Here is a 17031-nt window from a genome sequence, read left to right as displayed (position 1 = left end):
GCGGAGGAGAAGCCCTGCTAGGTAATGTATGCTGCAAGGGCTGCAAGGACATCGGTAACGATGTCCCTGCAGCTGTCACTAAATGATCATCTGGCCATGGAATAGGCCCAGTAAACGAGCGGTGATCTAGCAGATCGGTTCTCGTTTACATTATTAATCGGAATAGGGCCCTTAGACTCGGCTAAGCATAGTGGTGTTGAATATTGGTAGCTATTTTGAGTTCTTCTGGTTGTCATCTAACCCTGACACAGACAAAACTGGACAGTCACTTTAAAATAGAACTCCTAATTAATCGCGCATGTTGGAGCGCCCCCAACCACACTACGTTTATCAGTTTATCAGGTATCAGTTATGGATTAGGTTGGTATAAATTATTCATGTGTTATATGTGTTAGTGCTATAAACGTTTAGTAGCACAAACCCCTATATGTCTTTCTTGCTTGTTCAGCCTGCAGATGTGTGAGGTTTGTTCTCAGAAATGTATTTAGAAGCCACAAGAACCATGAACAAAAAAAAACTGAATCTTTAGTCCTATAACCACTTCCTTTAAACTATTTCTACTATTTCTTTCTGTTTCGACAACTACTCATACATTTTCTTACCAACCCACTGTTTCAGTTTTAGCTTTCTGAGACAAGCAAATGAAATGAGCGCATGCAACATGCACATATGTATGCACAATACTACATACAGTGGTGCTAGAAAATTTGTGAACCCCCTTAGAATGTTTTTAAAATATTTTGCATATATTAGATCTAAAACTACATCAGGATTTCACACATATACTAAAAGTAGATACAGAGAACTAAATCAAACAAATGAGGGAAAGATATCTGGTCATTTATTTACTGAGGAAACTGATCCAATATTATATATCTGTGAGCGGCAAAAGTATGTGAAACCATATGAGTAGAAGTTAATTTGAAGGTCAAATTACATCCTTTTAATCAATGGGACAATCCGGTTTTCCTGTGTGCTTTTATCATTGTTGGACAGTGTCACTAAGGTGGGGCTTATGGTGCGTTTACACAGACAGATTTATCTGACAGATTTTGGAAGCCAAAGCCAGGAATGGATTTGAGAAGAGAAGAAATCTCACTCTTTCCTTTATGACCTTTATGTTCTCTGTTTATAGTCTGTTCCTGGTTTTGGCTTCAAAAATCTGTCAGATAAATCTGTCTGTGTAAACGCACCATTAGTGACAGTTAGGATTGATTAACCAATCACAGCTGTTCGTCCCATGGCAGATGGATGTGAATTATGCTGCGTTTACACGGAGCTATAATTCGCCCGATCGTACGATTAACGATATCGAAAGAACGATGTTTTCTTTAGAACAATCAGCGTTTAGACGGAACAATATATTGTACGGAAAAATCGTTTTTCGATTGTTTTGCGATCGCTTAAGCCTATCTCACACATAGGTAAAATCGGTGAACAACTGTTTACATGGAACGATCTGCGAACTTTTTACGAACGCCGATTTTAGAACATGTTGTAAGATCAAATGAACGATTTCTCGCTCGTCACTTGATCGTTCGCTGCGTTTACACGTACGATTAACATTTGAATTTGATCATCATCGTACCATTATCAAATACGCACGGTAATCGTGTAAACAGCATTAGAGCTATCAATGATAGCTATTGTCACATTGCTGTCACAGAGTGTTTACACAGTTTGACAGCACAACAAGTTTTCTAGTCCTAATGCGGCAAGCACCCACTACTCAGGACAAACATACTCGCCCTATATCTCAAAGTCAAATGGATAAAACATGTGTGGAACTATCATAAACAAAAACATTGGAGAGTTCTGAAAATGCTCAACAGGCTGAAAAAGGTTACAAAACAATCTCTAAAAAACTTCACAAGTACATCCCAATCCACCAATGGTGTATAAATGGAGGAAATCCAAGACCATTGTGCCCCTTCCTGGAAGTGGGCAACCAACTAAGATTATGTCAAGAGCCAGGTCTATGAGGCTACAAATAAATCCAAGCTGACCTCTAAACAATTAAAGGCCTTTCTTAAATTACCTAACATAATGTTCATAAGTACACCATTAGGAGGAAACCCAACAACAATGGTGTGCATAGCAGGATTGCAAGAAAAAATCTGCTGCACAAAAAAGAACATTGCTGCCCATCTGCAGATTGTTAAATATCAACAGAACAAGCCAGAAGGCTATTTAGTCACTATTTTGTGAATAGACTAGACCAAAATCCAAAACACAGTATTTAAGCATAAAAATTCTACAAAGGAATGGTAAAAGAAAAATAAAATCAGACGTCCGGTGAAAATTTTTATTGAAGCATTGTATTGTATTGTACTCTAAAAGTTATACAAATAACAAATATACACTTATCACGGGAAATGCACATAAAGTGCACACTACTGCATCAAGGCTTCACTTCCTGGATAAAATGGTGATGTCACGACCCGACTCCCAGAGCTGTGCGGGCTGTGGCTGCTGGAGAGGATGATGGGAGGGGGACACAGGCAGTTCATGGGATGAAACCCATTAATATAACAGAATTGAAGCTGTTTTGGGCTACAATTCTTCCAAGCCCGTATTTATGCAGGGCTAAATAGCAGTTACCAGAACCGTTTAGATCTATTATCTACTTAATAAATTTAATTCATGCAGAAATGTAAAAAATTTGGAAAAGTTCATGAGCTTTCATGCGCTACTGTCTTAATGACTCAGTACACCAAACCTATTACATCTTAAAGTGGTACTCTTATTTCTATAAACTTTTGACTTGTCCAGACATTTTAAAAGTGTAGATGCAGGGGAGTGGAACATGATGCCGTGAGCTTCCCCTGGTTATAGTTTAAAATGGCAGCGGAGCTCAGGACTGAGACCTGGTGCAATCTCAAATGTTCGCATGTCTGGATAACATGTCAAATATTTTATAAATGACAGTACTCCTTTAAGAATTTACTGCAAACCTGTTTCAGTTGCACAATACAGAACAGAACTTATTTTCATTTCCTGGGCAAAAAGACAGATGCTTTGTGGCTATAAGGCTCTTTAACAGTTTGGGGGGTTGTCGTGTTCACCACACCCCCACCAAGACACCAAGACAGTGCCATCTTATACTGCTCTATGTTATAGAGCAGATATATATATGTTATAGAGCAGATATATATGTTATAGAGCAGATATATATGTATCTATATATGTGATATATATGATATATATGCAGATATATATGTTATAAAGCAGATATATATATATATATATATATATATATATATATATATATACAGTATATTGGTCTATATAGGATTTATACTAAGTGCATGGGAACGGCACCTAGGATGAAGGTAAGAGATTTGTCTAACCTGCTAATAGTTACCCTTTAAGTGTAAGGGTAGCTTCACACGTACCGGATCCGCAACGGATTTCACGCTGCGAGTTTGCAGCTAAATTCCGCTGCAGATATGCGACCTGGCCCCTTTAACCCCCGGCCACCCGCAGCCCCGGCCCGGAGCATACATTACCTGCTCGGCGTGGCGGCTGTGTGAAGCTCCCAGCCCCCCTCCCTCCTCATCAGCCAATCAGTGCTGCCATGCACTGATTGGCTGATGAGGAGCGAGGGGAGCCGGGAGCTTTACACAGCTGCGGCGCCGAGCAGGTGATGTATGCTCCGGGAAGGGAGCAGCCCTAGAGCATACATCACCTGCTCCAGGCTCCTGCCTGTTTCAGAGCCTCCCGGCATTTCCCGGCAGACAGCCAATCAATGCGCTGCGGTGAGGCAGCGCACTGATTGGCTGACCACTGGGAGATGCTGGGTGGCCCCTAAGCAAGCAGGAGCCTGGAGCAGGTGATGTATGCTCCGGGCCGGGGCTGCTGGGGTTAAAGGGGCCAGGCTACATATCCGCAGCGGAATGAAAATTCAGCTGCGGATATGTAACCCATAGACCTTCACACTACCTGGATCCGCAGCGGATTCCGCTGCAAACCCGCAGCGTGATATCTGCTGTGGATCCGGTAGGTGTGAAGGCACCCTTATTAAGTCTTTCTATGAAAGGGCTCATGCGCCACATCTCTCCGCGCCTCTTCGCTCAAAGAATTGACATGTCAATTCTTTGAGCAGAGAGGCACTGAGAGTGGAGACACACAAGCCCTCCCATAGACAGACTATATTACACTGAGGCTGGTAAGATTCCGCGGCGGAGAGTTCCTTCGTGGAATTCTGCTCTGTGTGAACTGGCCGTAAATGAATAAAGGTAAATGTGAAGGAGGCAAACATTGCAGGAGGATATAATGATATGAAGGTTACTCTGTCATTAATACATACCAGTACTGCAATGTGTATGTAGGATTCTGTGAGTCCTCTCCAGCTCTCCAACTACAGTAACAAAAGTTATCATACAATGTGTAATTCTGATAACATATTAAATCTTCAGGTGCCTTCTTTGTTTTATTCATACCTATAAAGACAAACCTAATTAGATTATTTTATCATGAACCTTATACAGTATAGTGTGATAACAGGGAAAATTATGCATTTATTAAATGGTTATATCTCTGCTCATCTATTAGTACAATAGTCTGCCATCATAAATTTGTGCACCAGGTTCAAAGGGGTACTCCGGCGAAATTCTTTTTCTTTAAAATCAACAGGTTTCAGAAAGTTATATAGATTTGTAATTTACTCCTATTTAAAAATCTCCAGCCTTCCAGTACTTATTAGGTGCAGTATGTCCTGCAGGAAGTGGTGTATTCTTTCCAATGCTCTCTGATGCCACCTCTGTCCATGTCAGGAACTGTCAAAAGTAGGAGAGGTTTTCTATGGGGATTTGCTACTGCTCTAGACAGTTTCTGTCTCGGACAGAGATGTCAGCAGAGAGCACTGTGTCAGACTAAAAAGAAAACACCACTTCCTGCAGGACATGCAGCAGCTGATAAGTACTGGAAGACTTGGAATTTTTAAATAGAAGTAAATCAGTTGATTTGAAAGAAAAATATTTTTTACCAGAGTACTAGAGATGAGCGAACCGGGTTCGGGGTCGAGTCGATCTGAACCTGAATGTTCGGTATTTGATTAGCTGGGGCTGCTGAACTTGGATAAAGCTCTAAGGTTTTCTGGAAAACATGAATACAGCCAATGACTATATCCATGATTTCCACATTTATCCAACTTTAGCAGCCACCGCTAATCAAATGCCGAAAGTTAGCGTTCGGATCGACTCGAGCATGCTCGAGGTTCGCTCATCTCTACAGAGTACCCCTTTAAGGTGTCTAAAGTCTTTTATGACACGTTGATAAAACAATAATATTCGGGCTAGGGCTGCACTCATCTAGACAGTTTCATTGTTTTAACTGACCCTTTACTGCATGCGCATCCTAAAGATGCCCATACAGTTTAAGGCCAGGTTCAGACTATGTAAGTGTGCGGCTGTATTTGTGGCTGTAATTGTGCGGCGGTATTTTTGGTGGTTCATGCGTACGCTGGAAAGTATAGGATATACGGCTGCACAGTGCACACTATGTATGAATCTACGGCCCGATCGTAAACGGACCCGTAAAAAATGAACTAGACCATTGTTTGCGGCTGGAAACGCGGCTGTGGATTGACAGGCGGTCCGTACGGAGTACTTAAAAAATGGCCGGCAATGATGCCGAATGCCGATGCCTCTAATAGTTAATATATTAAATTAATAAAACACATTTTCTTTGTAATAAAGTCCCTTTCGTTGGTCAATAATTTAATTCTAACGAATCCATCATTTTGCAATTAAATATACTGTTAAAATAAATATATATATAAATAAATGTATATTTATATATATATTTATTTTTTGACAGTATATTTAATTGCACAATGATGGATTCGTTAGCATTAAATTATTGAACAACGAAACTGAATTTATTTAATCGAAAATGTGTTTTATTAATTAAATATTAATTATTACAGGAAGCTCCATAAGCCGTTAATTCATATTGCCGGCAAAAGAGCTTTCTGTACTAATCATCACTTTACTTTAATCAAAACATCAAATGTTTCTTCTAATTATGTTATGACAATAGCATTATTAGAAGAAACATTTAGAATTATATGTGCGCTCAGCTGATTGGCTGTTCGGCTGAGCGCACATATAATGAGCCGGTCCGCAGTACAGTGACTTCATTGTGCTGCGGACCAGCGAAGAGGACACATCGGGGTGAGTATAGAGCTCTCCACACCCCCTCCCCAGCACTGCACCCCTCCCAGCAAGGAAGGGGGGTCACTTAACCCCTTCCTTGCTGGGATGGGTGCAGTCTGACATCAGTCTGGCCCCCAAGGGGTTAAGGGGGATGCAATACATCCTCCCTTAACCCCTTGGGGGCCAGACTGTAAGCAGCGATCTGTAAAGATGCTGCATACTGTAAGGAGCACAACACCGCTCACAATGATGGGTGTTGTGCTCCTGTTTGTGTGTTTTTTGTGTGTTTCTCCCTTTTTGTTTTTCAGATATCGGTATCCTGGGGATTACGTCGGATTCCGTGGACTACGTCGATGACCAGCGTTTTTTTTTTTTTTTTTAATAAAATGGTCAATGAGGGGTGTGGGGGTGTTTTTATTTGAATAAATTTTTTTTTTAACTTGTGTCTTGTCTTTATTTCTTTACTTTATAGACTTAGTAGTGGAAGCCGTCTAATAGACGGAATCCATTACTAAGTTGGGGCCTAGTGTTAGCCGGTATAAAATGGCTAACACTAACCCCCCATTATTACCCCAGTACCCAATGCCACCAGGGGTACTGGGAAGAGCCGGGTGCCAGTGGTCCCGGAGCGTCAAAATTGGCGCTCCTGGACCGGGCGGCAGCAGGCTGGTAAGATTTAGGCTGGGGAGGGCCTAAACCAATGGCTCTTCCCACCCTGGTGTTACCAGGCTGCTGTAGTTTGGTTTTTAACCCGGCTGGTTATAAAAATAGGGGGGACCCTATGCGTTTTTTTTTAAATAAATAAAAAAAAACGCATAGGGTCCCCCCTATTTTTATAACCAGCCGGGTTAAAAACCAAACTACAGCAGCCTGGTAACACCAGGGTGGGAAGAGCCATTGGTTTAGGCCCTCCCCAGCCTAAATCTTACCAGCCTGCTGCCGCCCGGTCCAGGAGCGCCAATTTTGACGCTCCGGGACCACTGGCACCCGGCTCTTCCCAGTACCCCTGGTGGCATTGGGTACTGGGGTAATAATGGGGGGTTAGTGTTAGCCATTTTATACCGGCTAACACTAGGCCCCAACTTAGTAATGGATTCCGTCTATTAGACGGTTTCCACTACTAAGTCTATAAAGTAAAGAAATAAAGACAAGACACAAGTAAAAAAAAAATTTTATTCAAATAAAAACACCCCCACACCCCTCATTGACCATTTTATTAAAAAAAAACAAAAAAAACGCTGGTCATCGACGTAGTCCACGGAATCCGACGTAATCCACAGGATACCGATATCTGAAAAACAAAAAGGGAGAAACACACAAAAAACACACAAACAGGAGCACAACACCCATCATTGTGAGCGGTGTTGTGCTCTTTACAGTATGGAGCATCTTTACAGATCGCTGCTTACAGTCTGGCCCCCAAGGGGTTAAGGGAGGATGTATTGCATCCCCCTTAACCCCTTGGGGGCCAGACTGATGTCAGACTGCACCCATCCCAGCAAGGAAGGGGTTAACTGACCCCCCCTTCCTTGCTGGGAGGGGTGCAGTGCTGGGGAGGGGGTGGGGAGAGCTCTATACTCACCCCGATGTGTCCTCTTCGCTGGTCCGCAGCACAATGAAGTCACTGTGCTGCGGACCCGCTAATTATATGTGCGCTGAGCCGATCAGCCAATCAGCTGAGCGCACATATAATTCTAAATGTTTCTTCTAATAATGCTATTGTCATAACATAATTAGAAGAAACATTTGATGTTTTCATTAAAGTAAAGTGATGATTAGTACAGAATGCTCTTTTGCCGGCAATATGAATTAACGGCTTATGGAGCTTCCTGTACTAATTAATATTTAATTAATAAAACACATTTTCGATTAAATAAATTCAGTTTCGTTGTTCAATAATTTAATTCTAACGAGTCCATCATTGTGCAATTAAATATACTGTCAAAAAATATATGTATATATAAATATACATTTATTTATATATATATTTATTTTAACAGTATATTTAATTGCAAAATGATGGATTAGTTTAAATTTAATTATTGAACAACGAAAGGCACTTTATTACAACGAAAATGTGTTTTATTATATTAATAGATTAACCATGAGAGACATCGGCATTAGTGCAGAGGATCGCAAACCCCGGTAATAGCAATTCATGTAAACTGTGTTCCCTGCTTTCCCAGATGCATCCAGAGGTGTTTGCATCACTTTCTTAAGATTTTATTTGTTATTTTTAGTTGAACCAGATTTCCAAGTAAATGACCGTATGTTTTGAGCCGCATGTCTATTTTTTCCCACGGCCGGAGTTTCATCCGCACATTTACAGCCGCATAAAAAATACAGCCGCACAGTTACATAGTGTGAACCTATCCACAATGTGTATTACAATGAAGTTCTCAAGTAAATTCATCGTTTGGTTGACTCATTGACTCATTCTCCGTCGCACCTGGACCTGCACCCACATATTGTGCTACCCTTTACAAAGCCCAGTGCCAGTGTATGGTGGTACGTAACGCCACTCCTGGCCAAAGTGACAAGTGTCCCAGTGAAAACACCAGAGCCTACCTGCTGTTACCATCCAAGCATCCCAGGCCATGGCACATGTTCATGCATATGCCTAATTATTCCGGTCTCTGACATGTCTCCCCGTCTTCCCTTGTCAGAGACCGGTATAATTATGCATAGATAAACATGCATAAGGGGTGGCGGACAGGCCAAGGGGGTGCTCTGTGGGGCTTGTGCTCTTAAGGACCTTATTTGCATATGTGTTGCGCTCTGAAATGGCGTGATGGACAGAAAGAGGAACACCAGGGCTGTAAATGTCAGGAAAAGAGCTAAAGAGGGATAGCGGCCAGTTTGTGGGCACAAACCTGCTGATAGTTACCCTTTAAAGATTGTGTAGCACTGGTATCTACCACTGTATGGGGGGATATTGGGCTGTGTACAGAGGTGTAACTCAAAGCACGGAGCCTGTCAGCTTTAATCCTTTCTCAGCCCAGGTGCAACCCCACCTTCTGCACCCCTTATATTAAGGCCCCTGGTTGTGTATAGTCTTTTTTTTAATTAGTAAATGTAGGATGATAATATGTGTGGCAGAATCATTTGTTGTGAACCCCCTCCTCCTTTAGAAAATCCTGCAAATGCCCCTGAGATGGGATGCGGGTGTACATAGTCCCTCTCACTTCATACTTATTATTTTAGAACTATATTTTTTACTTTTTTAAATTTACCATGGGACTAAAATGTGTGTGTGTGTGTGTGTGTGTGTGTGTGTAAATACGCCTCACATTGATTTTTCACACTGATCACCATCTTCACACTTCTCATTATCTCAACTTTTGGCTTGTGTTTTTACAAAAGGTAGCAGGTTATCTTGCTATTATTAGAAGGTGTTATTATGACACTTACTATTGTGTTGTAGCTCTAGATAATGAAGATTACACCATTAGCGGTACATGTGAGAAAAGTGAATGCATTTGCTATGTATGTATCATAAAAAAATAAAAAATCCTATCAAAGGCAGCAACCGGAAACATAGGCTAAGACCACACAATGTTTTTTTTTGGCCATTTGACATACTTTTTTGGGGGGATGGCCATCATTTCATGCCTAAATGCTGGGGTTTAAAAAAGAAAAAAGAAATCGGCAGAGGGTAGAGAGGTCGTGCCTCCCGTGATCTCTTACTTTTCCCCTATCCAAAGTTAATCTTTCCTGGAATACTGCAAAAGAGAAGCCTAGACCTCTAAGCAATATACGTGTGTGGATATATTGGTGAGAATGATATTGTTAGTGCAAAAGGGTTTATTTAGGCATTAAATCAAATAATTAATGGATAAAAATAGAAGAATTCATATGTTGCACATAATAGATAAACATAAAACATAAAGCATACACCATATGTAATGAATTGCTTGTTATCATGAGAGTTATGATGTTAAAGTTATCACAAATAAAATGAGTTCCAAATCATCGTATGAAAAAGAGATCGCTGTAATAAAAATTGTTACAATACGATCTCTGAGCTGTGCTCTCTGTATCAAGAAGCTGGGAAATGGTCTGAGTGGTGCTGAGCGCAATCTAGCGCTGTTTGCAATGTCCCGGTGTTGCCTTAGTCCTGCTGCAGCAGTGGTGCCGCCTCTGGCGGACTAGAAGTCACAGCGGGTCTTTGGGGATAAGTTGTGTAATTTACGTACATATGCTCGTTGTGCTAGGGGGGGATGCAGGAGTCTTGTGTGCTCATTGGCACTTCTCACTCTTCCTGGGATCTTCTACGAAATTGGTTCCGGAATCCTCCTCCGTTCTGCAGCACGGCACTTCTCCTATGATGGGTAGCGCGTCCTCTTGGTCCTCCTGTATCTTTGTGCGCCTGCACGGCCTCGTTTCCACTTGTGAGCGGTGATGGAACTGGGTCCTGATGCCGGTGAGTCACAGTGCAGTAATGGATGCATCGTGGCAATTTTAACTATATTCTGTAATAGTCCCTTGGTGCAGCACTGTAGCCTATGAGTTATGGCAATTATGACTTGTATCTTAGTGCCAAACGCGTTTTTGAACTGCACATGGGTTCCCTCTTCAGTGGCTCATATATCAAAAATGGAGAATTTGATTCTAGGCTAGGCTTCTCTTTTGCATTATTCCTTTTGTGACATTATTGATTTAGGGCAGGCATGTCCAAACTTTTTTCGAAGAGTGCCAAATTTGATGAAGTGAACATGTGCGAGGGCCGACCATTTTACATGCTACATGCTATATGCTTTATAACACAGGCAGATAATAGCAAGCCGGATACCTGGGGGGCCGTAAAAGTTCGGAACGCGGGCCGCAAATGGCCCTCCGGCCTGACTTTGGAAATGCCTGATTTAGGGTAATCACTGCCTATCACCCACCCACTATTTTAGATTGTTCTTTCCTGGAATACCCCTTTAACCTCTTAAGGACATATGACGTACCGGTACGTCATATGTCCTCACTTGCACTTCAAAGCTTTGAAGTGCCGCGATCCCGGGTGCCGCGTGTAGCCCGGGACCGCCGCTATTAGCGGGCACGGTCTGATCGCCGTGCCCGCTAATTAGCTAATCGGAGGCAGCTGTCAAAGTTGACAGCTGCCTCCGATTACCGGAGGCAACGTTTCCCTGGTGTCTAGTGGGGGAGATCGCTCCTCCGGGACCTTGTCCCGGAGGAGCGATCTCCGTTACTGATGCCGGCCGGGGACGCGTCCAAGATGGCGCCGTCCTCGGCTCGGCACTCGTTCGTTTTCGGCTGCAGCAGCCGAAAGCAAACGAGTGCCGATCTCATGGATCTCTGCAGCATATCTATGCTGCAGAGATCTCAATGAGAGATCCAAGTGTATATACTAGAAGTCCCCCAGGGGGGCTTCTAGTATATGTGTAAAAAAAAAAAATAAAGTGTTGTTTATAGTAAAAAGCCCCCTCCCCTAATAAAAGTCTGAATCACCCCCCTTTTCCCAGGTTTTAAATAAAAGTAAACAAATAAATAAATAAATAAACATGTTTGCTATCGCCGCGTGCGTAATCGCCCGAACTATTAATTAATCACATTCCTGATCTCGTACGGTAAACGGAGTCAGCGCAAAAAAATCCCAAAGTGCAAAATTGCGCATTTTTGGTCGCATCAAATCCAGAAAAAATGTAATAAAAAGCGATCAAAAAGACGTATATGGGCAATCAAGGTACCGATAGAAAGATCACATCATGGCGCAAAAAATGACACCTCGCACAGCCCCATAGACCAAAGGATAAAAGCGCTATAAGCCTGGGAATGGAGCGATTTTAAGGAACGTATATTGGTTAACAACGGTTTGCATTTTTTACAGGCCATCAGATACAATATAAGTTATACATGTTATATATCGTTTTAATCGTAACGACTTGAGGAACATGCATAACAAGTCAGTTTTACCCCAGGGCGAATGGCGTAAAAACACATTTCCCCCAAATAAAAGAAATGCGTTTTTTTTTTCAATTTCACCACACTTTGAATTTTTTTCTGGTTTCGCAGTGTACTTTATGCAAAAATTCAGCCTGTAATTGCAAAGTACAATTAGTGACGCAAAAAATAAGGGCTCATGTGGGTTTCTAGGTGGAAAAATGCAAGTGCTATGACCTTTTATGCACAAGGCGGAAAAACCGAAAACGTAAAAACGAAAATGGGCCATGTCCTTAAAGGGTTAAAGGGGTACTCCAAGCAGGAGGCATTTTTTCAGTATCGCCAGGGAGGGGGTGGATGAAAACAATGACGTCCACTTACCTCCCTGGCTCCTGCATCACGCTGCTCCAGTCCCAATTCTCTGGCTACTTCCTGGTTTCAGACAGGACTTGGGACATGATGTCTCAGGCACGCTCAGCCATTGAGCAGCAGATGCAGGACATCCTGCCAACGTCACATCTCAAGTTCTGTCTGAGGCGAGGATGCAGCCAGAGACCAGGGTCCGGAGCAACATAATGCGGACACTAGCGTTGAAGCCAGGGAGATAAGACAATGTCATTTTTTTCATCCACCCCCTTCTCAGCAATACACATACTAAGCTTTCGATACAACTCTATGGTCACTGCTGCACTGACTCTGCTGGTGTTTTACCGTTTTTCAATCAGCCACCCAGTTTGTACAATCTGCACCATTTTCTAAATCTGCGAATGACGTCACTCAGTGCAGTGGAGGAGGGCCCAGTACCCCCATTTCACTGACCTTCCCTCCACTAGGTGATATGTCCCTTCTAAATCAAGTTCGGCCCTGGCCTGGCTCTGCCTCAGTCACTCAGTAGAGAGGATATTAGTTCATTGGGGGTGATGGACCCGCCTCCGATGCACCAAGCAACCCCATTCACACATTTAGAAAACTGCGATGGTGCCCATAAAGGTGTATAAAAAGCCTAATATGTGGATCAAACTGGTACATTTGCTTTAAAGACATGTTAACATGGTGAAAATCAGTGCAACAAAATCCACATGAAGCCTGTGCAAGAGAAGTACATGTATGCTATTTGAATGGAAAACCACATGTCAGTCCCTAGTGACGTGGCGCTAATTGATGCTTTTCCACATACAAACTTCCCAGTGGGATTGCACAGTGTATTTTCTTCACTAAAGAAGTCGCGGCGGAGCTGGGGTGCTCAAATGACTGTGCTGTATGAGGCAAACTCGCAGCTGCAGTATAGTATAATATAATTTAATAGGCTTGACCCACTAGTGAAAATCCCTTACTGTGACACCAAATTTCCTTCTGCTAAGAAAATGGTCCAGGTAGACACAGGGCTGTGTAATGAAGCTGCCTCTAGTGTCTGGATGGTGGACAAGGACACTATGGGAGCTGCTCAAGGGAGAATTTTTTCCCCCCAAATCAACTGGTATCAGTTATACAGATGTGTATATACAGTCTTCCAGTTATACAGATTTGTAAATTATTTCTCTTTAAAATTTTAAATATCCCAGTACTTATGAACTGCTGTATGCCCTGCAGGAAGTAGTGTGTTCTTTTCAGTCTGGCACAGTGCTCTCTGCTGCCACCTCTGTCCATGTCAGGAACTGTCCAGAGCAGTAGTAAATCTCCATAGAAAACCTCTCCTGCTTTGGACAGTTCTACTGATGCTACTCAGAGGAAAGGGAAGCCTTTGCAGTTCAGTCTGGAGCTTAAAGCTTATGGCCCTATTCCACCAACAGATCTGACGACAGATTATCTGCCAAAGATTTGAAGCCAAACCCAGGAGTGGATTTGAAAAGAGGAGAAATCTCAGTCTTTCCTTTATGACCTGTTGTCTGGTTATAGTCTGTTCCTGGGTTTGGCTTCAAATCTTTGGCAGATAATCTGTCGTCAGATCTGTTGGTGGAATAGGGCCTTTACAGGTACACAGCCCATGCCTTCTTTGTCTCTCTCACACTCTCTCTACTGCACAGGGCACAAGGTATTCCCCAACCCCACTTTCTGTGTTCTGTCTTGCTGAGGCTGTTACTAAAGACAGATTTCCCCTAACAGAGAGGCAGCAGATTGGAGACACCTAGTGGCCAAGATTTTAGAACCGTTTTTTTAGGGGTAAATTAAATGGTTTACAAATATGTTAGGAATCACACTTGCCATCGATTGAAGGCAAGTTATTTTAAATCTAGGTCAGATGTAGAACATTTACTGTAAACAATGCACAATCTACTACTCCCTATAGTGACAGATACTTTTTATGAATTCAATATTTCAAAGCCAGATTAAAAAAAATACATACACTATCTCAGAATCACGACCAACACCCAACATCCTACTAGGATGACATAAATATACTTTTCTAGCACTTAAATTATACATTTACATGTACTTATATCATACACTTAGACTGTAGTGACTGTACACTGTAGCGTCTGTACACTATCTTACCTGTCTGTTGCCCCGCTGTAGTATAACAAAGTAACAGCAGCCAATATAGAATACTCATCCCAGTTCTGGAACCAGCATGTGTTGGCAGCAATTGAATCCACTTCATTGTTTCCAGCTTCACGCTCTGGTGATATTGCCATAAGACATTGTGCTGATCCAGAGGATCATCTATTCACTGCCGCAGCATTTGTCATAAACTGCAACTAAAACTATGATTGGGGAATGTAGGTAAGAAAATGATGTTAGTCTATAGGTAGTTTACAGCTGTGGTTTGTAGTATGAAGTCTCTGCAGAGAGAGGAGGTGTATATAGGGCAGCTGTCACATACTCAAAACCACAGGTACACAAAGACGATTAAACCTTTCAAACTGTGGGATGCTACAACCATCCAAACAGGGATGTGAAAGGAAAGCGGCTTCATTCACTGCGTCATCCACCTGATGATCTTATAAGAAGATACATGTTACTTCTCTTATGACAGAAACTCTGAGTCATAAAAGACATTTCAGGTATAATTTGCAGAATGATTATAGGATTGCTACTTCATGACAGAGCACACAGCTATAGATATAGGAAATTCATTTGTGTCATAGTCAAACTTGTAAAAAGTGGGAAATTCCTTAAAGGGGTATTCCGGTGTGTTTTTTTTCTTCCAAATCAACTGTCGTCAGTAAGTTATATAGGTTTGTAAATTACCTCTGTTTAAAAATCTCCAGTCTTCCAGCTTATCAGCTAATGTCCTGCAGGAAGTGGTGTATTCTTTCCAGTGTTGACACAGTGCTCTCTGCTGCCACCTCTGTCCATGTCAGGAACTGTCCAGAGTAGTAGCAAATCCCCATAGAAAACCTCTCCTGTTCTGGACAGTTCCTGACATGGACAGAAGTGGCAGCAGAGAGCACTGTGTCAGATTGGAAAGAATACACCACTTCCTGAAGGATATAATAATATAATAATCCAACCTTAGGCCTGTGTTGTTAATGCAGAGGGACAATGACTTGATTACTGATGTTATTTGAATACTATGAGCTGTCCCTCTACCATTCACACAGTGTATGGCATTTTTTAAGGACTAGACACACCTTCCCACACTGTAACACCACCACTAGACACACCTGCCCACACAGTACCACCACCACCACTAGATACAGCTGCCCACACTGTAACACCACGACCACTAGACACAACTGCTCACATTGTAACAACACCTTCCTGTAACATCACCAAAGACAACAGTGGCTGATGCATAGCGTTCTCCTTGATGTTTCCAACATCATTGGCGGCCATCATTTCTGCTAAACATGAATCGACTTTCATCAGTAAACAGCACTGAGGCTCACTGGTCCCTCATCCAGCGTACAAGGAAAGCAATCAGTTACCTGAGGGCCGCCTTCAAAAAAAGTAGACAAAAACCATTTTTATTTTTGCACTTTCATTTTTTCCTCCCCGTGTTTAAAAGGCCATAGCGCTTGCATTTTTTCACCTACAGACCCACATAAGGCCTTAATTTTTACGACCCCAATTGTACTTTGCAATGACAGACTTTTTCCATAAAGTACGCTCCAAAAAATAAAAAATAAAATGCAGGGGGAAAAAATATTTGTGCAGTGAAATTTAAAAAAAAGTGCAATTCTTTTTATTTAGAGGGATTTCGTGTTTACGCCGTTTACCCATGGTAAAACTGGCACATTATTTATGTTCCTTAAGTCGTTACACTTACAATGATATGTAACTTGTGTTACTTTTATTTTATTTAAAAAAACAAAACAAAAAACTTTTATTTAAAAAACTAAAAGTTCTTCAAATTGCTCTATTCTGATCCTTATAACCCTGGTAATTTTTGATTTGATGTGAGCAAAAATCAGGTTTTGCGCTTATGCTGTTTACTGTGCAAGATCAGAAATGTGATAATTTAATTACGCACACAGCGATACCAAATATGTTATTTATTTATAAAATGGGGCAAAGGGGGGTGATTAAAACTTTTATTAGGGGAGGGGATTTTTTATTACTAAAAATGTACATTCATTTGAAGTATACACGATACAGCACTGATCAATTAGATAAGTGCTGTATTGCTCTGGGCTGCTGCAGCTCAGGTCTATAGATTTCCAAACTGGGATCAGCATCAGTACGACGCTGGGGCCCGGCTGGGTGAGATGAGGGGATCTTCACGATCCCCCCACTAGACACCAGGGATGGGGGTAAACAAACAATTTAAATATACTGAAACTGCACTGTTTGTAAAATGTTTGTGTGCTGCTTTGTTGAAAGTTTATCATGACCACAGAAGTGACACTATTACGAATAAGCGATGTGGAAACTGCAGCACATTACTTGCCATTGATGTGTGAGGTGAACGTCAGCTACAAAAGAACATGAGGGCGGACTGAAACAACAATTCATTGAACCTTAAAGCTAATGGGGTTCCAAAGAAGAGTGATGGGCGCTGCTCCTCTGCTATCAAACTTGCATAAGCAGAAATGGCAATTTT

General features: G+C 41.9%; 1 protein-coding gene across 3 annotated transcripts in view; it reads right to left on the bottom strand.

The window, feature by feature from the left end:
* IL12RB1 (interleukin 12 receptor subunit beta 1) overlaps positions 1–17031 on the bottom strand; it is a 102800-nt gene that overhangs the window by 53408 nt on the left and 32361 nt on the right. For 2 of the 3 annotated variants that reach the window (XM_069976665.1, XM_069976666.1), the window contains exons 1-2: positions 14541–14744; positions 4310–4442 (exon numbers count right to left, since the gene is read on the bottom strand). In XM_069976665.1, the coding sequence (XP_069832766.1) occupies positions 4310–4442; positions 14541–14646 (239 nt within the window). In that variant the 5' untranslated portion in view covers positions 14647–14744. Of the gene's footprint in view, positions 1–4309; positions 4443–14540; positions 14745–17031 lie in introns of those variants that run through there. The other variant, XM_069976667.1, reaches the window with a different exon arrangement.

Source organism: Dendropsophus ebraccatus, chromosome 7 (genome assembly GCF_027789765.1).
Source record: "Dendropsophus ebraccatus isolate aDenEbr1 chromosome 7, aDenEbr1.pat, whole genome shotgun sequence".
Classification (NCBI taxonomy): Eukaryota; Metazoa; Chordata; class Amphibia; order Anura; family Hylidae; genus Dendropsophus; species Dendropsophus ebraccatus.
The sequence above is the reverse complement of the archived record's forward strand: the minus strand, read 5'-3'. Positions and strand labels throughout refer to the sequence as shown.